At 42.5% G+C, this 25,296-nt stretch overlaps 1 protein-coding gene across 2 annotated transcripts; it reads right to left on the bottom strand.

Annotated features, from left to right (window-relative positions):
- Positions 1 to 17,958: 17,958 nt before the first annotated feature.
- insig2 (insulin induced gene 2) lies at positions 17,959 to 23,646 on the bottom strand. Of its 2 annotated transcripts, none has more exons than XM_014173959.2 (7): positions 23,470 to 23,646; positions 22,295 to 22,560; positions 22,091 to 22,184; positions 21,213 to 21,337; positions 20,424 to 20,594; positions 19,722 to 19,821; positions 17,959 to 19,572 (listed from the first exon to the last, which is right to left on the bottom strand). In XM_014173959.2, the coding sequence occupies exons 2-7, from the start codon at positions 22,466 to 22,468 to the stop codon at positions 19,568 to 19,570; spliced, it is 669 nt and encodes a 222-aa protein (XP_014029434.1). In that variant the 5' UTR covers positions 22,469 to 22,560; positions 23,470 to 23,646; the 3' UTR covers positions 17,959 to 19,567.
- Between the last annotated feature and the right edge of the window lie 1,650 nt (positions 23,647 to 25,296).

Here is a 25,296-nt window from a genome sequence, read left to right as displayed (position 1 = left end):
AATAAAATAAATAAATAAAAGTTCACTTGCGACAATTTAGCTTTTGCAACGAGACCATTAAATATATTTAAGACAATGGTAGAAGAGAGTGTAGTTCTGTTCAGTTTGGATTTCAGTTTATCGCTAACCTTATCACAGGGACTTTGAAGCACTAACTTACATCATCTGCATGCTGATTCCATCTTTGACGACGCCACATAAATGGAATAGGTACTAGCTAGCTTAATAGTTAATATTTGCGCGCTAGCTCTGCATATTCAACTAGTGTGTGTGCGCGATTGACTGGATTAACCTCACGTCAGTTACGTTCATTGAGTGCCTTTCAGACAGTAGATACGACCTCTCTGTTACCTTGCCAACTAAGGAACTGGCAGTGGATCAAACCATTGTGAGGCAAAGGGTGGGGGGGTTGCAATCTTTTGAAACTTAAAAACGCGCTATTAAGTGTCTATAATCAGCACAATTGCTTTCATTGCGTATTATTAATATTATTTAAATTACATAGTTATGTTTCAGTGATATATTGGGGGGGACAAATCATATTTTTCCCAGGATGGGGGGGTCGTGTCCCCCCCGTCCCCCCCGGGATTTCCGCCCCTGTGGAGGGGTAATGGAAGACATCAGTTTGCTGATGGACAATGGAGGGGTAATGGAAGCCATCAGTTTGTTGGGTGGACAATGAAGGGGTAATGGAAGCTATCAGTTTGTTGATGGACAATGGAGGGGTAATGGAAGCCATCAGTTTATTGATGAACAATAGAGGGGTAATGGAAGCCATCAGTTTGTTGATGGACAATGGAGGGGTAATGGAAGCCATCAGTTTGTTGATGGACAATGGAGGGGTAATGGAAGCCATCCGTTTGTTGATGGACAATGGAGGGGTAATGGAAGACATCAGCACATTCAATGCTTGAAGCCTCTAACACAACCAGGCTGTACGGTGTAGTAGTGAAAGGTTTTGGATTGGATTTGGATTCATTTATAAGTCTGAAATACACATATATTATCTCACTTACAATGTCTGCATCATGAAAATAAACCTATTGATCTAAAGATTGTAATGAATAATCAATGAATGGTGTTGTATGCCAGATTTTCCTTTGTTTATAAGTGGAAGATGCCAGATACACATTGCAAATGTTCTCTCTGTCTCACTCTGGCTTTTGAGACTGAGCAGGTATCTTTTGTAGAGATTCAACCCCAGTATGTAACTGTGACTCCATGGGGAGACTCAGTACTCTCTAGGGGCCCTGGGGAGGCCCTGGACCAGTCACCCAGGACCCCATGGAGAAAACATCCCAACACCCCTTCACTCCCTGAGGACCACACCTAGAAGTTCTATTCAATGCTCACTAAAGAGTTCAGAGCTTGTTAAAGAGTGTCAATAATTAAGACGTATTGGCCATTACAGGTCAGCAGACAGGGCACCTAAAACAGTTGGTCCCTCAGTTTCTGTCATAGATAACTCCTAATGGTGACTCGGTCTACCATGACTCCCTAATGTCTTCTTGATGTGTCATTAACATTTATTACACTGTGAAGATACAGGATTGAACACACACACACACACACACACACACACACACACACACACACACACACACACACACACACACTCAATCAATGGGTATGGACTATGAGCAGTGGGGTATGGTATAGGTGGTCTCTGATACTGTATGTCTCTGTGATTTATTCATCCTGTGTGTTTTCCACAGACCAGCACAGAGAACCCCAGGAGACCTCTGAGAGTGTGTGTGTGTTGGTGGTATGCTGCTCTTCACAGCTCTAAATCACATTCTTTCTGCTTCCTCAACAAATTAGACGCAGAGCTTTGTCTTAGGGTCTGCAGAGAGAGGGAGGGAGAGACAGAGAGAGGGCAAGAGAGAACAGAAAGAGAGAGAGCGAGATAAAGATAGATATAAAGACAGAGATTAAGAGGAGAGGAAGAGCGAGAGAGGTAAAGAGAGAGACGGAGAGAGAGAGAAAAAGATAGATAAATGGAGAGAGGAAGAGAGAGATAAAGAGAGCGCGAGAGAGAGATGGAGAGAGAGAAATAAAGAGAGAGAGGAAGAGAGAGAGTGTCACACCCTGACCATAGAGAGCCCTTGGTTCTCTATGGTGTTGTAGGTCAGGGCGTGACTAGGGGGTGTTCTAGTCTTTTCATTTCTATGTTGGTGCTCTTGGTATGGTTCCCAATTAGAGGCAGCTGATGTTCGTTGTCTCTAATTGGGGATCATACTTACTGTTCCCACCTGCTTTGTGGGATATTTTTTGTTTGTGGTGGTTCTTGTTACACCACGTCACGTTGTGTTGCTTGTTTATTGTTTTGGTTGAAGAAGTTTCACTTGAAATAAATATGTGGAACTCAACAAATGCTGCGCCTTGGTCCGTCTCTTATCAGCACCGTGACAGAGAGAGACAAAGAGAGAGAGAGAGGAAGAGAGACAGAGAAAGAGAGAGGTGATGGTACAGTAGTAACAGAGGACTGATAGGCTGCTGAAGAGCACGTTCTAGTGGCGTAACAGAGGACTAACATGTTGGAGCAGACCAGGGCTAATAGATCTCCAACAAATCTCCAATCCAATCTTTGTGTCTTCTCACATGGCTTGTCTCTTCAGAGGCATCAGTCACCTCAAAAGGGTCATTCACGACTGTATAGCCCTATCACCCTAACTGCAATCCATCCAAGAACATTGCTTTTATTGAGTAGAAGTACTGAGTAGAAGATCTTACAGTATATATTCCCTATCCTGTCCTGTTTACACTGGTCCATTCTGTATAAATAGGTTATTGGATGTGATGTCCTTTTCCAAACCATGTAAGGAAAGTAACAACATAAATCCAGATTAATAATGCATTAGTCTGCAGCTCACAATGGAGCCAGTGACTATAGCTCTGTTCTCTAGAAGGGGTGACTGCTGAGAAAAGATAAATTATCCATTGCTCTGTGCAAATGTGTATTATCATGGTGAGAGGCTGCATAGCGCGTCAGCTGTGTCATCCTCAGACCCTGTGGTGTGAAATCTGAAGTTTGGAGCGCTAACATGGTTGCCAACATGGCTGCTAAATAATACGCCCGAGGCAGTGTTGGTGTAACCAATGTCCTGATGTCCACTGACTGGCTGGACATCAGGAGTTTTTACAACACAGAGAACCCATAGAACTCGAAATTAACAGTTCAAAACATACCTCTCATTTCTACACAGACACCCTGTTATAGACACTATTGTAAAGAATAAAACACAACTAAATAAAAACAAGTAAATTAAGACTAAGATTATTAATTCACAAGAATGAATAATGAATTAAGCGCAAAATAATTGTGGATTTAATTTACAAATTTAGAAAATAACTGTAATTCCAGCTCTAACGCAGAAATGTAGAAAGTCCCAACTATATTTGTCCACGCAAATCAAGACTTGTACTACTGTTCCATTGAGACAGGCATTTTCCTTGGGTTCAGTTGTCCTCAGGAGGAAGACCTCGCAACACAGAGGGAGAGATTTTCAGCTGCTGTGAGCGACGCTGTGCCAAGCCTATAAAACAGTACACATCTGCTGATTACACAGAATGCTTCTGTTCACCAGCTCTCTGATTAATATATCATGCCATAAAAGTGCTTACAAGGAGCAACAAATCAATCAAGGGATACAAGTATTATTATGACAGAGAAAACCATTTTTTTAAGGAAAATGTATCAAATGTACTCTAGAAAATTATAAATCACTTTTTTCCTTTAAGGTTGTAATAATGTGCTTGTGTCCTATAGGTATGCAGAGAATACATTTAGAAATGAGACTAGAATGCATCAGTCATATACAGTAGCTACACTGTTTGTGTTACATGTCATATTAATGAAAGATGAATAGTTTGAGGGATTTTTAACCATGCATTGTGAAATTATAATTTAACTCAATTCATATGGTTGGAGAGCATTTCATTTTTCACCAACAAACAGTCTCATCTTTCCATTTTTCTGCAATAGAAAAAGAAATGACTGACGTTTGTTTAAATCTTCATTTGTGGGTTTGTCACATTTCAATACACAGACCGCAGATTGAAGGAAGACACATTGTTCATTAGGAAAAGAGATTTCTCAACATCTTTATGGGTTGTTTTGGTTGATGAATAATGCTAATTATCTGTCAGAAGCTCTTGTATGAGTTACATATTGTCTCCATTACGTCAGTAAAGCCTTGTTCATGTAGCACCATCAGCGAAAAATCATTCTCACAACACACAAAGATTAATTAAGCTTCATTCAGTCAATAAAATACACATTAAAACATAACTGTCTTAGAGCTGCTATTTGGTTGATTTCTCTTGTATAGTAAATCTCTCCAATGCAAATAATGCAGCATGTCAGGTTCAGTAAAAATGTTTCCTAGAAATACTGAAAAGATGAAATGAAAGACGTAATTGAATAGTGAACGAGACTGAGGGTTTGAAATGGATACACTTCTGTGTTTCTATTTTGCTGTGTTTTATTTTCCTCTAGAATAGAAAATGTGAAGTCTCAGGTACATCAGACAGAGGCTGGAGCACGTTCTACAGCAGAGACAGGCTGTGTACAGAAAACGTTATACTTGTAGGGTTGGAGTCTGTCTGGTTCTGGATTGCCAATTAACCCTCTGTATAGCCACTCCTGTAGATCTGGGATAATTAAGTAGGAGGAAGCAACATTGTGACATTTCTACCAAGCCAAGCAGAAGATAAAACGAAGCTATTGCCATAATGTTTATATCTATGCACCCCTTTCAGATCTAAAGCAGTGCCTATGGGAGAAAGGGCTTGGGGTCGGTTTGGAATTTAGCGCTAGGCATCTACGACATGGCAGTGTCTTTTCTTCATATTATTATAAAAATATGTGATTAGAGTAATTACATTGATGCACTAGCAGACTGACTGTCATACGTCTGTATTATGAGTCAGTACATTTACAACACATCTTCAGATATGCTCCATCGTGTATGCATGGCACTCAGTTATGTACTCTTATTTCTAAACAAGAAAGCCCTGGAAATGAAGTAACACGGTTTGCCTGTCAGCCTGTACATTGTTCTTCCTAAAGTAGTCATGTAAACAACCTCCACCACTGGCCCTGTAACAAGAGAGCTGTGTTTCCACCTCACAGCACCACACACACACACACACACACACACACACACACACACACACACACCACCCACACCCACACACTGTTCCAGTTAGAAATGCATTCTCTCCACGCAGGTTTGCCTTCTAATCGAGGTGTCAGAAAAAGTGAGAGCATCTCAAAGGAGACGCAGGGTTCTGTTCACGGCTTTAACTCTATATATGAGTGTCAAAGAGACGAGCTACCTGTCAGTCTGGAGGCTCTCGCCGGTGTAAGGCTTACATAGTAAGCTGGCTGTACTGGAGGACAGAAAGACAAAGTGCTCTGAGATCATTTACACACTCCAGTGAGAGAGACTGGTACATCTGCAGCTGGAACAGATTGCTCTATGTGTTTTCTGAAGGGAAGGAATGATTTGCTGTAGGAAAAAGCTATTACCTACGCAGCAGAAGTCGTAGTAGTAGCATAAGCAGTAGCAGTAGCATAAGCAGTAGCAGTAGTAGCAGCAGTAGTAGTAATAGCAGTAGCAGTAGCTTTTTGAGGATCTGAGGGCCCATGCTAAATCTTTTCAGCCTCCTGAGGGGGAAGAGGTGTTGTCGTGCCCTCTTCACGGCTGTGTTGGTGTGTTTGGACCATAATAGATCCTTAGTGATGTGGACACAGAGGAACTTGAAGCTAACGACCCGGTCAACTACAGCCCGTCAATGTGAATGGGTTTTTGCTCGGCCCTCTGGGTCATGTAGTCCACGATCATCTCCTTTGTCTTACTGATGTTGAGGGAGAGGTTGTTGTCCTGGCACCACACTGCCAAGTCTCTGACCTCCTCCCTATAGGGTGTTTCATCATCGTCGGTGATCAGGCCTACCACCATCATGATGTCGGCAAACTTAATGATGGTTTTGGAGTTGTGAATGGCTACGCAGTCAGTGGTGAACAAAGAGTACAAGAAGGGACCAAGCACGCACCCCCAAGGGGCCCCCGCATTGAGGGTCTGCGTGGCGGACGTGTTGTTGGCTATCTTCACCACATGGGGGCAGCCTGTCAGGAAGTCCAGGATCCAGTTGCAGTGGGAGGTGTTCAGTCCCAGGGACCTTAGCTTAGTGATGAGCTTCGAGCTGTAGTCAATGAACAGCATTCTCACGTAGATGTTCCTTTTGTCCAGGTGGGAGAGGGCAGTGTGGAGTGCAATAGAGATTGTCTCATCTGTGGATCTGTATAAGAATTGGAGTGGATCCAAGGTATCTGGGATGATGTTGATGTGAGCCATTACTAGCCTTTAAAAGCTTTTCATGGCTACAGATCTGTGTGCTATGGGGCGATAGTCATTTAGACAGGTTACCTTGTTGTTTTTGGGCACAGGGACTATGGTGGTCTTTTTAAAACATGTAGGTATTACAGACTGGGTCAGAGAGAGGTTGAAAATGTCAGTGAAGACACTTGCCAGCTGGTCAGCTCAAGCTCTGAATACGCATCCTGGTAATCCGCCTTGTGAATGTTAACCTGTTTAAAGGTCTTACTCATCGGCTATGGACAGCGTGATCACACAGTCGTCTGGAACAGCTGGTGCTCTCACGCATGGTTCAGTGTCGCTTGCCTCGAAGCGAGCATAGAAGGCATTTAGATCATCTGGTAGGCTTGTGTCACTGGGCAGCTAGTGGCTAGGTTTCCCTTTGTAATCTGTGATAGTTTGCAAGCCCTGTCACATCCGATGAGCGTCAGAGCCGGTGTAGTAGGGTTCGATCTTAGTCCTGTAAACTACATTATGTTGTTGTTCAAAACAACACGCGAATCAAAGCTTGAGTCATCTGCCATATTGAACAAATTAGCTGATCTCATGCCTAGTTATTGGCAACATCTGTTGAAGGGTGAATGTCTTAGGTATGATCAAGCACAATGATTAGCTGATTTGTTTCAAAATTAGGCATTGCAATCATCCGTACATTCTGCGAGTCAAGGTACAGATCAAGCCTAGTTAGCAGACAGAGATCATCTTCGGGACAGGTCCGTCCGTCCGTCCATCCATCCATCCACACTTATCTGGAGAAAATGATTGACAGGTTGGGTCTTTATTTCCCTGGGGATTAGTACCCCCCCCTCCAAGCCCCCTCTTACCCCTCAATTCTCCTCTCCACTGTCTCATCCCACGTCTCCCTCTCATTACAACCTTATCTTTGAGCCCTGCTCAAAAGGTTTATCTTTTTAATTATGTCAACGCTAACCGGCTGAAGAGGCCTGCTTAGTGCCTATCAGCCTATCAGTGGCCTGGTCTCTGGATGTTAGAGACCTCTCTGTCTGGTTGCACCTCCAGCCCCCTGGCGCTGCTGTTTTCACACATAAAGAGCAGCACCTTTGTGTTGGAGATCTATTGACTGCAGATGATAACCTGTCTCTGTCATAACCTCAATTATACTCTCTCTCCTATCTCAACAAACATTCTTAATTGTTCATTTCTCAGAGGGGTGTAGATAGCATTTCAACCAACGAGGTGCAGTCAAGGTGGAGCCAAAAATCACAAGAACATCAGTAAAGATCGTCATGACTCCCTTCAGGGCTCTAAATTAAAAAATGTAATTGGTAGCACTGGTGCGCCCAACTTAAAAAATTTAGGAGCACCACATGAAATTTAGGAGCACCAGAAAATACGATTTTTACATTGATTGAGATACAACCTATATTGCCTATATGAATTCCAGTGCTTTTGAAGAACATGGTGTGCCCTAGGAACAAATATGTAATACTTTATGTGCCCCCAAATGTATACACTGGTAAAGTTACCAGGTAGTTAGTTAGCTAGCTAGCCAATGAGATAACATGACTGAACAAAGTGTAAACAAATGGTTAAGTACGCGTGAGTAGTTTTACAACGGCCGATGACATGGTTTATGAATGTAAAACGCGGTCTCGGAGATCCGCTATAGGAAGATAAAAAATATTGCGCCCGTAATATGGGTCAGATTTATTTTACCTGGTTGGGTTAGAAGCAAGCCGTTTTTGCTGTAGCAATGATGCATCCGTGACGGTAACGAATCTGCACTCTCTTGTTTCTTCAGGACACTCGGAAACAACAGTATAGCGAAGCCTTATCATTACAACAATTATTATCAGGGAGATTTTTTTTCATAGTAGCACAGTGCTCCCAAAATAAAACTAACAAATTGTTCACATTTTAGAGCCCTGACGCCCGAGCTCACAATTAGAAGCTGTGGATTTTATTACACATTTTATTACACAACTGTGTGCTACTGGAGGTGTTGGGGTTTCACAGCCCACAGCTCGTAGTTCAACGTCAGTCAATCTTTTCCCTTCAGATACCTCACATTTATATGGACAAGTTGTGGCTGCGGTGGCACCTGGTTGGTGTGAGGAGGATCTAGAGCAAGCGCGGCAGCAGCACCAGAGGATTAGGAACGCTGACTCAGACTCGGCAAATGTGAGTCGTCCCACACCTCACATACATACAGAACATACGTTACCATAACAAACGCACCCACGCAACAACTAATTCCTGGAAAATGTGACCTATTTTGACCCTGTGATAATTTCACTCTCCGCCTAATGATTTGTGGGACCTGCAAAAGGTGTTCGGACGCCAAGTGAGAGTTAAGGCCAAACTGTTGGCCCATATGTTTAGATTCAAGGCCTTCTGCGCTAACAGTTTTATTGCCCTCTAAGTCTCAGCCTCCTTGAAATATTCCAGCACTGAAAACAGAGCGACATGACATCACTGTTGAACCGGTGCTCTCAGGGCAGCCAGGGTCAAGTGCCATAGCTGCAAAGGGAACATCTAAACCCCTTGGGCCCCTGGGACAAGACCAGTGGATCTCCTGAGGGTACAGAGGCACCCATGGGGCTTAATGTTCTGGGTTTAGAAACACTGCTGGGACTGCATGGAGCTTGCAGGAGAACACAAATCACCACCTACTCTATAGCCCTATCTGTCAATGGATTACTTAAATACTCTTTGGACAATATCAATAGATTATATACAAATAATAATGATAATGGATATAAACTCAGCAAAAAAAGAAACGTCCTCTCACTCAACTGCGTTTATCTTCAGCAAACATAACATGTGTAAATATTTGTAGGAACATAACAACAGTCAACAACTGAGACATAAACTGAACAAGTTCCACAGACATGTGACTAACAGAAATTGAATAATGTGTCCCTGAACAACGGGGGGGGGGTGTCAAAAAAGAAAGTAACAGTCAGTATATGGTGTGGCCACCAGCTGCATTAAGTACTGCAGTGCATCTCCTCCTCATGGACTGCACCAGATTTGCCAGTTCTTGCTGTGAGATGCTACCCCACTCTTCCACCAAGGCACCTGCAAGTTCCTGGACATTTCTGGGGGGGAATGGCCCTAGCCCTCACCCTCCGATCCAACAGGTCCCAGACGTTCTCAATGGGATTGAGATCCGGGCTCTTCACTGGCCATGGCAGAACACTGACATTCCTGTTTTGCAGGAAATAGCAGTATGGCTGGTGGCATTGTCATGCTGGAGAGTCATGTCAGGATGAGCCTGCAGGAAGGGTACCACATGAGGGAGGAGAATGTCTTCCCTGTAACGCACAGCGTTGAGATTGCCTGACATGACAAGCTCACTCACTCTGATGATGTGACACACCGCCCCCGACCATGACGGACCCTCCACCTCCAAATCGATCCCGCTAGTACATGACTTGGTGTAACGCTCATTTCTTTGACGATAAACGCGAATCTGACCATCACCCCTGTTGAGACAAAACCGCGACTCATCAGTGAAGAGCACTTTTTGCCAGTCCTGTCTGGTCCAGCGGCGGTGGGTTTGTGCCCATAGGTGACGTTGTTGCCGATGATGTCTGGTGAGGACCTGCCTTACAACAGGCCTACAAACCCTCAGTCCAGCCTCTCTCAGCCTATTGCAGACAGTCTGAGCACTGATGGAGAGATTGTGCGTTCCTGGTGTAACTCGGGAAGTTGTTGTTGACATCCTGTACCTGTCCTGCAGGTGTGATGTTCGGATGTACCGATCCTGTGCAGGTGTTGTTACACGTTGTCTGCCACTGCGAGGACGATCAGCTGTCCGTCCTGTCTCCCTGTAGTGCGGTCTTAAGCGTCTCACAGTACGGACATTGCAATTCATTGCCCTGGCCACATCTGCAGTCCTCATGCCTCCTTGCAGGATGCCTAAGGCACGTTCACGCAGATGAGCAGGGACCCTGGGCATCTTTCTTTTGGTGTTTTTCAGAGTCAGTGGAAAGGCCTCTTTAGTGTCCTAAGTTTTCATAACTGTGACCTTAATTGCCTACCGTCTGTAAACTGTTAGTGTCTTAACGACCGTTCCACAGGTGCATGTTCATTAATTGTTTATGGTTCATTGAACAAGCATGGGAAACAGTGTTTAAACCCTTTACAATGAAGATCTGTGAAGCTATTTGGATTTTTACGAATTATCTTTGAAAGACAGGGTCCTGAAAAAGGGACGTTTCTTTTTTTGCTGAGTTTATATGCAGCATAGTGCACCATATCTTTAGTCGACAGCACAGTGCACCATATCTTTAGTCGACAGCACAGTGCACCATATGTTTAGTCGATTGCACAGTGCACCATATGTTTAGTCAATTGCACAGTGCACCATATGTTTAGTCGACGGCACAGTGCACCATATGTTTAGTCGACAGCACAGTGCACCATGTGTAGTCGACAGCACAGTGCACCATATGTGTAGTCGACAGCACAGTGCACCATATGTGTAGTCGACAGCACAGTGCCCATATGTGTAGTCGACAGCACAGTGCACCATATGTGTAGTCGACAGTACAGTGCACCATATCTATAGTCAACAGCACAGTGCACTATAGTTGCACCATAATATCAGAGGTGAATGTGAAAAATCATTTCTTTGACTTTGGCAGCGAGAGATACCCCCAGAGGTTTGAAGCTGAACAGAGGAGGAGCAGCCATGGGATATGTAATCATTTGGTATCCATGACACCACAGACAAAAACCCCTCTTAATAACCCTAATCTCCATTATCAGAGGGACTGTGTGCGTGTGTGTGTGTGTGTGTGTGTGTGTGTGTGTGTGTGTGTGTGTGTGTGTGTGTGTGGATAAAGAAAGGCAAGGTAAAGCAGCTCTTTTATGGAAGCTAAATCGTTTTTTTCTGGAGGATTATGGGAGATTAATCCTTTAAATGCTCACGAATACCATGATACTCATGAATGCAGAACATACATGTACATATCCACACACAGATAAACATGTACATGCACACAGACACACGTTCACAGTTGTATTTGAGATACGTCTTGGGACGTATTTAAAACATCACTATAAATGGTGTAAAAAATTATGCTAGGTGTTGTGAGGGTAAGCCACACACTTTAGTAGCTCTTAATAATATAATTCCATCTGATTGGAATGTATGAATGGAATAAAGGGTAATCCTTTGGAATATACACAGCTAATTACTAGTTTATAAAAAGGTAATAATAGAATGGTCTTGTATGGCTCAGAGCATGGCACTTGCAATGCCAGGGTTGTGGGTTCGATTCTCACGGCCACCCGTATGTACAAATGTATACATGCATGACTAAATTGCTTTGGATAAATGCATCTGCTAAATGGCATATAACATGATCACGGTAAGCAATAAATAAGACTACTACTGCAATAGTAACATTGTCCATTGTTTTTCATTTTGAGCTTTTAGGAAAATATAACCATGAATTTCTAATCAGTGTTGCACTGTAAGTTGCAGGCCTCTGACCACAAAATCATCAGACCTAAGCAAATGTACATGAGCTCAACTACTACTGTGGACCGACTGCTCCTCTCTGCTGTGGGTTAGCTCATCCCATGACCCATGGCCCACACCACCGCTCATTTATGGCTGCTTTAGTACCTCTGCTAGGTTATGTTATGTGGGACCACACACACAGTCTCACACACACAGCTAAGTGGATTACACACTGATGATTTGTGTCTGACCAAAAGCATTTAGTCACGGAGCGCACAGCAATTCAAACCCGTGATTAGGATTCTAGCATGTTATCCGTTTGGTCTGCAACCATGGCTAATGGTGGGGGTGATTTAGCATGTCATATGTGTCTGTCAGCATGTAAACTAACAGGGTGGGATAGATAGAGACTGTGTACTGTCTACTGTATGAGAAAGAGAGACCAACTGGAGAAATATGAACAGAATCTGAAGGGAGGTTGAGTTAAAATGCTCTGGTCTGGTTTGGTCTTCAGTTCAACATTGACACCAGATGTAATGATGTGGCTCGTAGACAGAGTCAATATGCAAAACTCATACAGGCTACTGATAGTAGGCTATATCGAAGACAGCGATACCGATTCATGATGAAAGCCTATACCTGAAGCCAGTGCTAATTACTAACCGGAGAAAAGTCAAAGATAGAATGAAATCAACAATATAGCGTCAAGATGAAGTTAGACATATTTACAGGATATACTGTAAGTGTCTGGTGTGTAAAAAAAAGTCTCATTTGAAATGGTGTGGTAATTCTAGTTCGTCATGTGTGGTTCGGTTCCAATATCCCTCCGCTCATGTCAACCTATTGGGTTTTAAGACTAAACTAACCACTACCCCACATGCCTTTACTACAATGGAGAGCTCCATTTTCCTTTAAAATGTATTTTGGATCTGTCCTGAGGGAGATGTTGTATCACCAAGGGGACCATGACAGTGCTTTGAATCTTCAGACCCTTCTTCAGAAAATTCAATTTGACCCTGTGACAGAATCAATGTATAGTCAGTGTCAGAGCAGGAAGTCACTGTATGATGACAACGCCATATGTGATTACACAAAAACTCACTGTCTCTGAGCCACAGAATACAGCCTTAGTCCTCAGACTGTAACATTATTTACTGTTATCATGGCTGGTATGTGTCTTTTATTAATACATTTAAATAGTAGCAGAAATAATGATTTACATGTTCCTGGTTACAGAGTAAGTGTGAGTGTCTGGATCGTGAATATCCCAAGGAGTATGACTGGTTTCCATTCTTCAATAAATTCTATTTAAAAAAATCTGAGACTGTTAACCTTGGTCTTGATCTTAGTCGAAGTGTTGGCCTATAGTGACTGGGTTCCCGTGGAGATTCACATCCAGCACAATACACAGCCCCTCATGTGTGACTCCACCATTGTTCCTCTCACACAAAATGCTCACTTTGATGTGCGATCCTCTCTGCTCAGTGCCCCTCTCAAAACCAACTGGGCTCGCCATGCTACGCTGAGACCATGCTGAACTTAAGAGAATTCAATCGATTTTAATGGGCTGCTTCTCTGTGAATTGTTAGGGTGCATTAAAAACACACACCAAAAGAGCACCTCAACTTGGATCATCTATGTTGATTTGTGTTGGGCAAAAACATTAAATTCATTCAAAGGCCTCTGATTGGTTTCAGGTACAGGGGTGGGGTAGCTAGGGCCTCTTCCCCCCTGCATCGTTCCAGATGCTACCCTGTTGCCATGACAACATGTTGGCACATACAGAAAACCTTTGATTGACAGACATGCTCCCTGCCGACGGCTTAGAGGCCACAAAACAATACAGGGAGGAAGTCAGCCATTAGTCTGGTTACAAGTCTAACCTTGTCTTGATCCCTCTGGGGATGCAATGTTTAGGTCTAGCTGTGTGTGTGTGCATGTGCGTGTGCGCGTGTGTGAGCAAAATAGACTTTTGGTAAGCTATATTATTTGACAGCAGCCCAAATACCAGAGTGGATGTGTAATTCATTGATAATGATGATGACAGTGAGGGGAAGGAGAGGGAGGATGACTTTATATAGTTCAATACAGACACCATTGGAAATTGTTATTCATATACATTCTCAATATATGTTTTGATATATAATATATTTACTGAAAAATATGTTAAAGGTGCTATAGGATAGTTGGGTCATCTAAGCTTTTTATTTTATTTTTTACCAAAATAAAAATAGTGTAGCGCTGAACAATTTTAAGTGTTATTTAAAAATAAATTACATTTAACATTTTTATACATACATGCTGTACCAGTCAAAGTTTGGACACACCTACTCATTCAAGGGTTTTTCTTTATTTTGACTATTTTCTACATTCTAGAATAATAATGAAGACATCAAAACTAAGAAATAACACATATGGAATCATGTAGTAACCAAAAAAAGTGTTAAACTAATATTTTATATTCTTCAAAGTAGCCACCCTTTGCCTTGATGACAGCTTTGCACACTCTTGGCATGCTCTCAACCAGCTTCACCTGGAATGCTTGTCCAACAGTCTTGAAGGAGTTCCTACATATGCTGAGCACTTGTTGGCTGCTTTGCATTCACTTTGCGGTCCAAACCATCTCAATGGGGTTGAGGTCGGGTGATTGTGGAGGCCAGGTCATCTGATGCAGCACTCAATCACTCTCCTTGGTCAAATAGCCCTTACACAGCTTGGAGATGTGTGGGGTCATTGTCCTGTTGAAAAACAAATGATAGTCCCAACCAGCACAAACCAGATGGGATGGCGTTTCATTGCAGAATGCTGTGGTAGCCATGCTGGTTAAATGTGCCTTGAATTCTAAATGAATCACTGACAATGTCACCAGCAAAGCACCATCACACCTCCTCCTCCATGCTTCACGGTGGGAACTACACATGCGGAGATCATCCGTTAGTCTAGTCTGTGTCTCACAAAGACACGGCGGTTGGAACCGAAAACTCATCAGACCAAAGGACAGATTTCTACCGGTCTAATGTCCATTGCTCGTGTTTCTTGGCCCAAGCAGGTCTCTTCTTCTTATTGGTGTCCTTTAGTAGTGGTTTCTTTGCAGCAATTCGACCATGAAGGCCTGATTCACGCAGTCTTCTCTGAACAGTTGATGTTGAGATGTGTCTGTTACTTGAACTCTGTGAAGTATTTATTTGGGATGCAATTTCTGAGGCTGGTAACTCTAATGGACTAATCCATTGGTAACTCTGCGTCTTCCTTTCCTGTGGCGGTCCTCATGAGATCCAGTTTCATCATAGCACTTGATGGTTTTTGCGAATGCACTTGAAGAAACTAGAAGTTCTTGACATTTTCCAGGCTGACTGACCTTCATGTCTTAAAGTAATGATGGACTGTCATTTCTATTTGCTTATTTGAGCTGTTCTTGCCATAATGTAGACTTGGTATTTTACCAAATAGGGCTTCTGTATACCACCCCTACCTTGTCACAACACAACTGATTGTCTCAAACACATTAAGAAGGAAAGAAATTCCACAAATTAACATGGCACACCTATTAATTGAAATGCATTCCAGGTGACTACCTCATGAAGCTGGTTGAGAGAATGCCAAGAGTGTTTAAAGTTGTCATCAAGGCAAAGGGTGGCTACTTTGAAGAATCTAAAATATATTTTGATTTGTTTAACACTTTTTTGGTTACTACATGATTCGATATATGTTATTTCATAGTTTTGATGTCTTCGCTATTATTCTACAATGTAGAAAATAGTAAAAATAAAGAAAAACCCTGGAATGAGTAGGTGTCTTCAAACTTTTTACAGGTACTGTACATCTATAATTTAAAAAAACGATATCTACAGGGAAACAATAATACATTCAGGAACTCCATTCACAGAGCAATTGAGTTATACACAGATCAAGGTTGGTGTAACAGTCCTGTAGTTTTGTGCCCCCTTCTGGTCATCCAGCTCCCATTCACAACACATGGGTTGCGTTTAAACAGGCAGCCCAATTCTGATCTTTTTTCCAATAATTGGTATTTTGTCCAATCACATCAGATCTTTTCACATCAGCTGTTTTACCAGAGCTGACCTGATTGGTCTAAAGAGCAATTAGTGAAAAATACTAGAATTGGGCTGCCGGCCTGTTTAAACGCAGCCTTTGTGATAACAAAATATATCACTATAATACTAATGGAAGGCCTTACAATATTTGACAAAAGGCCGGTTTTCATCATCTCCTTCCTCATGATTCTCATGATTCTTTCACTGACTTTTCTGTTACCTTTTCAAAGAGATGCTGACTTGGCAAAGCCATTTCATACCTTAGCTGTAAATATGATCCTGGAATGTGTAAGGCTACAAAACTCCATTATTACTGGAATTGTTCATGCTACAGAGCTGGTAGGGAGGAGGAAAGAGCAGATCGAGACACTGGTGGAATAGGAGTGTGATTGTGATTGATGTGCTCCCATTAGCTGGTGTGTTATCACTGTGGGTGGAGAGAACCATACAGCCACTGGGTTGTAACACAACACATTACTTGCTGCAGTCTCGAGCAGCCTCAGACATTCAAATAAAATATAGACCCTCTCACTGAGATCCTCATTCCCTGCTCCAGACACTCCGACTAGCTGCTTTCACGTCAGTGCTGATTTGCTGAGCATTCCCACTCAATAAACACATCTTAGTATTCATATTATCTAGCTGGAGTTTCAGTTCTCTGCAGGAGCTCTCAGCCATGTACTGTAGCTCTCTGCTCAACCCTCTCAGTCGTGGATAATATCTGGTGCTCCCTGTCAAAGTGATAGATTGTGATGGATGCATGGGTTGTCCTGCAATACCCCAATAAATGATCCTCAATGGGAGACCTTGGCCACAGAGAAATCAATATCTCACCATTAAAATCTATTAGAGGAGAGTTAGATCACGCGCTGTCAGAGGCACCACTCTCAGGCGGCCACAACATTAAACCTGACACTGGCCGTACATGAGTAATCAATATATAGTGGTTCACAGGTCATTTGTGGTCAACTTCTTAGCCCTGATGGATGTCTGTGCAGCCGGTGATTCATGTTGACACTGTTTAACAGGATTTTGCTCCGATTTAGATGGTCATTCCTCAGAGACTTACAGGAAACGTGGCAGTGGAGCATCCATTTCATTGTATGAAGACCCACCCCCATTTCAATTTCACTGAGACTTTATGGATTTTGTGCCCTGCTGTGTGTGAAAACACCTCAGTGGGCAAGGTCAAACTCCTACCATTGTTTTCATGTGATGAGCAAATGCAGTGACCACAGTTAACTGCAGACTTGCTTCGAGTGTTGGACACAACTGTACCTTACCGTTCAGTGCAATAGGGTACTACTGGGTTCAATACCAGCTACACTGGTGTCAGAAGTGGGGATAGCTAACACCGCTCAAGGTGAACGTTTCAAAGGAACGTGTTACCCACAATCCACGACCACGCTAAGGAGCTTGCAGAACGGTTGGGAAAAGAGCCCATCTCAGTTTTTCCTTGCAGTGTATCTGAGTGCTCTCAACCTTGCCTCCGGACCCTCAGTCTCTAAGAAGAGATAATTACTTGTCAGGAATAAATAGAGAGATTAATGAATTCATTAGCAGGAGGGAGTTTAGCTCTTCACAGCACCACTTTCTGCTATGACACATCACGCCTATTGTTTTAGCTAGTTAGTCTTGAACAATAACATTCACACAGTAAATTGCCTCATACAGGACTGTAAAACCAAAGAAAAAAAAGCATCCACATCTCCTGGAATTTAGCAACCACGCAAACAAAGGAGTCAACTTCAGATTATTCATCTTAATTATGTGTCTATAGAAGCCTGTTATTGTGGGAGGCAGGTGAAGACAGGCAACATTAATCCACATTAGTAGAATACACCAGTTAGATAGGCCAAACCTGCCATAGCAGGCACTGCACATTTTGACTGCAGCACTGGTATATTCATGCCAAAACACATTCATTTAACCATGTAGAGTAGCCTAAGCATCATGACCAAGAGGCTCTCTATATAACAACAAAATGTACAATATCTAGAACAAAAAAAATGCTTTTCCAAACTTTCCCTAAAATCTTTCAGAGCCGTGTGCGTGATCAAGGAGAAACAACATAAACCTGTCGTCAACAAAAGGAATGTTCTTTATTGAACCAGAGATTGCACAAGTTCCAGATTTTCTGTTTGGTGAGAGGATGAAAATGTCCCAGTTCAACCAGTTAAATCCTCTACTTCCTGAAGAGATGGATGAAATAAAACTAGTTCATCATATTTCTAGAAAAAAATCACCATAGCTATAACGCTGACATGCTAGGATATCCAAGTTAGTCATTTTAATATTGATTGTTGGTTCTTAATTTTCTTTCCTCTGTAGTCATTGGCAGTTTGTTTGCCTTATCATGCACAGTGAAATTACAAACAATATTTTACAAAAACACTGTTGAGACACTTAAACACAGTTTCAGCATCCTCTAATTCAACCAGTCACGTTAAATTTGTTAAAGTTTTTCTAAAAAGTAAAAAAATAACATTTGAATAAAATTCCTTCACTTAGCAGTCTCGCAACATTTTCTAGATATAGAAAGCCATCCCTTTTTCTTGGTCTCTATTTCCAATAAGACCATCTTTTACGATGAGAAGTGAGGTTCCTAAATCAAGTCCAACTGCATCCAGGAATGTAACACTGTATTATATCTCATTTTTCTATTTAAAAAAATGCAGATCTGCCATTAGATGCCTGACCAAAGAACCCACTGATGATGTGGATACTTGCGTGCACCTGGAGGTTGGACAATGAAATGGGAAGCCTGGTCTCTGATTGGATTTCATCAGGGTTTGCTAAATTCAGTTTTGAATTTAGGAAATTAACCAAAATTAAGTTAATGAAGTGAAATTTGCCCATAAACTTCTATGAGCGTTTTATTACAAAATGAAATTAATGAAAAGCTGGGTCTGGTAAGGCTGGATGAAATACCAAACTGGACCCAGGATGCTGGTTGCCTTGATATAACGCTGGGATGGCACAAATAAGTGCAACACTGAACACTTCACCCCTTCATGACTGCCAGCAAACACAGACATTATCAGCATAAAAAAAAAAACTAATATGTGTATATAATTGTACGTTGTAAAAGCATGGAATAAATGTCTCTCTATACATATATGGGCCATATACACTGCAGGTTCTACCAGTATATAAAGGATATAAAGAATGGATGACGAAAGAAAATTATTCAGATGATCCTGTTTGGCACGATGGAGCCAAAGGTTTCTCACCACTGGTGCTGAAAGTGCCCTGAACAACAGCAGAGCTACACTAATATTGGTGCCTGTTGAGTTGCAATCACAGATTGCGTTGTAGATGGGGCCTACCTACCACACACGACATCACATCGGCAGTTGTTATTCCTCTCCTTAGACATCCATTGAATGCTTATAGTAAAGCGAGCTGGTGTCTGTCCCCCTAGGCCCAGAAAGGGCACATAAGAACCAACCAAAACACTATTTTCCACAGTGAAGCACTCATCAGCAAAGCAGAAGCACATCATTTGTTGCCTGTGGATGACTGCTCCGCCTCCTCCAAGGTTGACCAATCTCCATCAACGCTGCATACAGATGTCCTTTACCATCTCCTTTTGGCTTTTTGTTGCTACGAAAATGTAATTTTGTGCAAAGGTTTTATATAGCCAGAATTTCTCTCAGTCTTGATGAGTCTTTTCTGACATAAGTTTGCATTCATACTGGAAAAGAGAACCAAGGAGACAAGGGATAATGTAATGTGGCAGTTGAATATTCAGTAAAAAGCTCTGGTTGGAATGAATGTATACATGCATGTATGTAGGACATTTATAAACCTATGACACTTTAATTCAGCATAAAGTTTCCTCACCAGGGCTAGCTGTCGTCCTATGTTCCCCATGGTTATCACACCAGCGAAGAAGATGCAAGGTAACCAGGAGCGAATGTACAGAAAATCTGGAGAGGTATACCTGAAACAAAACAAGAGAACAGGTATTAAAACGTAGGACAATCCCCAAATGAGCATGAAAATCTACAGAAATCCCTCCCGTACCTTGAAAAATATTATAAACTGGGTGTTTCGAGCCCTGAATGCTGATTGGCTCAAAGCAGTTGTATATTTAAGCAATAAGGGCCGAGGGGGTGTGGTATATGGCCAATATACCATGGCTAAGGGATGTTCTTAGGCACGACGCAACGTAATATGAGCAGTAAAAATAAAATGTTTTGTCATACCTGTGGTATACGGTCTGACATACCACAGCTGTCAGCCAATTAGCATTCAGGGCTCGAACCACCCAGTATATAATAGACCGTATACCGCGGTTATGACAAAACATATTTTTACTGCTATAATTAGGTTGTAACCAGTTTATAATAGCAATAAGGCACCTTGGGTGCTTGTGGTATATAACTAATATACCATGGCTAAGGACTGTTTCCAGGTACTCCCCGTTGCCTCGTGCATAAGAACAGCCCGTAGCCATGGTATATTGGCCATATACCACACCCCTCGCGCCTAATTGCTTAATTATTATACATGCATGTCCTGTAAACTGTATTGTATTAGTACCCACTGAAAGACTCCGTTGTAGACCAGGAGCTGAGTGGATAGAGTGGCCAGCAGGGCGATGACCACCCCCAGGCCAAAGCCAGAGCGAGACCGGTCAAACGTCCACCAGAGGCCGATGGACAGGGCTGCCAGCGTCAGGGACAGCTGCACGTTGTTCGCAAAGTCCACTTTCTGAGAGGGGTTAAGGACAGCTGATCATGTAGTAGGATAGTCCACACAGGAACCATGGGTTCGGCTCAGTAAGGTTCTTCTTGTAAACAGGCTTGTTTAATCACATTTAAAAGCCCATCGTTTTAGCTGGGCCTTTAGTCACTGATCTTATTGTTTTACACATTACATTTGAGTCTTTCAGCAGATGCTCTTATAGAGAGCAACTTACAGAAGCAATTAGGGTAAAGTGCCTTGCCCATGGGTACATCGACAGATTCATTTTGTTTTATTGTAAAGTGTGTTGCGATTATAAATACAATTTAAATCAAGTTTGATTTGCAAGTAAAAATGTCAACATGGAATGCTTTTGCCCCATGGTTTACAGGTTTTTACACATCTTTTTATTATTCACATCAAATTCAGTAAGTTTCAGACAGGCAGGTAGGAATAGAGCAGGATACTCAACTCTTACCCTATGTGGTCTGGAGCCTGCTGGGTTTCTGTTCTACCTGACAATGAATTGCATACACCTGGTGTCCCAGGTCTAAATCAGTCCCTGATTATAGAGGGGAACAATGAAAAAAATGCAGTGGAACTGGATTCCAGGTCCAGAGTTGAGTTTAAGGGCATAGAGGATACAGCGCTGGCATGGTTGATGCCCACGAACACGGCCACACAGCGCATCACACTGGACCACTCCCGCTTGAACTTGTGGGGCTCGCCGAGCCGACAGTCAATGCATGGATACAACAGACCGATTATTGCTGAGAGAGAGGGGTAGACCGGGATAAAGGTAAGGGATTGAGGGTGCAGAAATAGGAAGAGGGGATCAGAGATCAACAAGCAGCTTTATTGCTGCAGTAGCATGGCCTGTGTCGTACATTCCTGTTAATATGGTTGTGGAGAGAAAGGCTGCCATGCCAGCCCACCACATAGCATCAACGCTATTCTGATGACACACCAAAAAACAAACCCACTGTTGTTGAGGTTGGCCTCCTTTTAAAGCTATTGTTTAAATATTACACAAGAACTATACAGACTGCTGTGCAAATTTAGGTAACTGTACAGTGAACTGCTCTGGTCTTGACTAGTCAATAAAACCCGATAGCTACTGCATGATGCAAACAGCCCAGTGCGCAGTAACAGTGGAAACCTGCATCTCCCCCCAGGCTGAGCAGTCGAGCGCGGCAGTCTCAGTCTCAGGGGGATACAGGCCTGCGGCTGTTGTGCTTTTCTACTGGTCCACTAGGAATCAGCAGCTACATCTACTCTCTGTGCTGTAGACCCAGGGGACAACAATTCAATAATGATAGTAGTCAAGTCTGGCAGCAAAAACCTGTGTGTGTCCCCCTTCTACTGCTGACTTTGCTGATAGCTACTTTGAGGAAAAGCGTACTTACTATGCCTGTGATGTGGTTGTCCCACCTAGCTATCTTAAGATGAATGCCCTAACTGTAAGCTACACTGGATAAGAGTGTCTGCTAAATGACTAAAATGTAAATGTGTGTGTCCCCTACCTGAGGCGGTCCCACAGCAGGGCGCCACCCACCAGGCTGATGAGAAGATGCTACTGATGACATCAGGCGGGAACAGAGTGACATTCCTCTGTACCTGCAGTGAGAGAAAACAAATATTAGCTACTTTAGTACTCTTAGTCATATCTTCCCCTTAAATATTTCCCCATTCAAGATATGTATCATTAAAATACAAACATAGCTCACCTGCAGCAGGTTGAGCACCAGAGCCAGGAAAACTCCTATAGAGAACAGCATGAACCCACGGATCACCAGGGTGGTGCTTCTGTTGGTGATCACTGCAATGTATGGTGCTCTGGAAGGAGCGGTCTGACTGGACCCAGACCGCTGCTGGTCGCTGACTACTGTGGAGTCGGCCATGGCTGCCAGGGCAATCGTGGACACCAGGACAGAAGGGGAAATGCTAGCTTTACCCTCCAGTGATCGCACTGTCCACTGACATCACCAATACCCTGAAACACAGGAACATATTCAGGTGTGGCTACATGATCATCCAATAAAACAACCACAGCCCAGAGGTGTGAAGTCAGTGGACAAACACAGATGTCTGTCTAGTTCAGGGATGGGCAACTCCAGTCCTCTGGGGCCTGATTTGGTGTCACACGTTTTCCCCAGCCCCAGCTAACACACCTGACTCAAACAATCAACTAATCATGACCTTCAGCTGTATTTGCTAGGGATGGGCAAAAAGTGTGACACCACTCCAGACTCTGAAGACTGGAGTTGCTCATCCCTGGTCTAGTTAGTCAATGTTCATGTCTCAGCTTACAAACACTAGTCAAATAATTAAGAGTAGCTAGCTATGCCTAATGTTGATTTCTTTGTCTCAAGAAGAGACAATAACTCTTCAGTCATTTGATCAAACCACGTTATGCTCAGCCTCAGCAAATGCATACATCACATTTGCCAGATGGCTCTCTACTTTTGACCTAGTTAGCTACCTACAGTGACGTTTCATCTACTTCGAGATTGGAAGCTGATATAACAGCAACCTGTGGCAGTATTGGCACTGCCAGAGCAACGTAACGTTATCTAACTAGCTAGCGAAGGTCATCGAAAACAGCTAAATTAGCTAACGTTAGAGGATAGCCAGCTAACATAGATAGCCAGCTAGCATAATAGCTAACATTAATACTTTGAATACACTGTTGGATACAACCAATAATTACTAAACGTTAGCTAACTATATAGTGTAGTGTTAAATAAAACGAATTTGATAGTTTTTGTATATATGCTAGCAACAATTGATTGCTGATAATCAGCATACACATCTTGTTTATTAGCCTAGCTAGCTAGCACACTTCGTCAGCTGATATTTACAGTCACACGCTATTTGCCTTGAATTAAATAATAAATATTACCTTCAATGTTTATAAAGTATTTTTCAAAAATTGCAAAAGACACATTTTGATTCTATTTTTTAGGTAGTAGCAGGAGTTTGAGAACTAGCTTCGAGGGGGGGAAAAAAATCGTCTTCTCGCTAATTTCGGATGAACTGGTTTGGCACTGGCTACGTGGCCAACCAATCGGCTTCTAAAACCCTGACGTAATCTCATTGCACAAAGCCCACGTTTTGCCCAGGTAGAATAAATGCAAAATTGTCTTTGATATAAAACATTAGAAAATGCACAGAAGTGGTTAAAATTAAAATACATTCATTTATAAACATATTGATAAAATTGTTTGGCATTGGGTGTGTATATCAAATCAATGATGATTATTTCAACAACAAAAAATGTAACCTTTATTTAACTAGGCAAATCACTTAAGAACACATTCTTATTTACAATGATGGCCTAGGAACAATGGGTTAACTGCCTTGTTCAGGGGCAGAACAACAGATTTTTACTTTGTCAGCTCGGGGATTCGATCTAAAAACCTTTCGGTTACTCATCCAACACTCTAACCACTAGGCTACCTGCCATCCCATTATATAAGAATGTCTTTAATGTGGATCACATCTGTCATTAATGTAGGCCTATTGTAATTTTTGGTCTATCCATTGGATGAAATCCAGAGTTTCTGTAAACATAACAATAAATCCTAATAGACAGTGTGTGAATGGTCTGTAAGACTTTGAGAAGGCAAAAGTCTGAATACTGAATACCAAATCAAGTGGAAATGGGGATTATCTGTGATCTACTCCACACTGTGACTGCCTCACCTCCATAGCATAAGCCTATTAGACTACATGCTGGAGCAAAAGGAATGTCTTGACTGAACAGTGGTAAGAGACTTAAGGGAAGCCATTCAGCCATCATGAATGAAAGATGACAGGAGAGAATGGGATCACATTTATTTTTGAGTATACAGTGAGAAGCAGGACAGGGATATTGGGCAGCTGTACTTTTGAGGGACACAAAAGCCTTTAGAATTATTTTGCCCAGAGATAGTTCAACTATTAAGGGATATTTCCATTTCTTCTGACATACAGTAGGATGAACTGTCACTAAACTACTTCCCAACACACCAGTGAAAACACCTTAGTATCCATTTACACTGGATGGCTAGGACGTAAAATCACATAGAATAGGAGAAGAAGAATAGTGGTGGTGAATTCATTTAGAACTGTTATCACCTTGGGTTTTCTGGATTCAATCGGGACACTGCAAATCCCATCCACTACAGCAGTACCAACGATCCCCGGGGAGATGTCCTTAACCCTAATAATCAGAGTGATAGAGGGAGCCTGCTAGGTACAGGCAGGATACAGAAGGGGTTTCAATTAGTTGTCAAGGGCTATTTGGAGGCCCCCTAGCGCTAAGAGGAAATGGTCAGGGACCCAATTCATCATCCTGACTGGCTCAATGTTAAGGGCCTTTTCATTACCAGCCCCGTGTGTCCCAGTCAGACACAACCCTGGTATAAATGTGACTGATGGGGAAGGTGCAGGGTGAGGTGTGCTCTAGTTAAAGTCAACCCCTATTGGCCTGTTACAGGTCTCAGCTCACACATAATAGCCCCCCTGACCTTTCTGTTGTCTCTAATTAACCCCTAAACCCCTCCCCTCTCTGACTCGCCCACCAATCCCCAGACAGGGATAATAGATGCATTTTGCAGTGCCACTGGAACTCTCAGCCTCTCAGAGGTGTTATTTAAAACTAAAAACCACTGAGGGCAACAAAGGAAAATGGCTGAGTATGTGTTTCACTGGGGCTGCCTGTACATCATGACCAATAAATACCTGT

Source organism: Salmo salar, chromosome ssa25, assembly GCF_905237065.1.
Source record: "Salmo salar chromosome ssa25, Ssal_v3.1, whole genome shotgun sequence".
Lineage (NCBI taxonomy): Eukaryota > Metazoa > Chordata > Actinopteri > Salmoniformes > Salmonidae > Salmo > Salmo salar.
The sequence above is the reverse complement of the archived record's forward strand: the minus strand, read 5'-3'. Positions and strand labels throughout refer to the sequence as shown.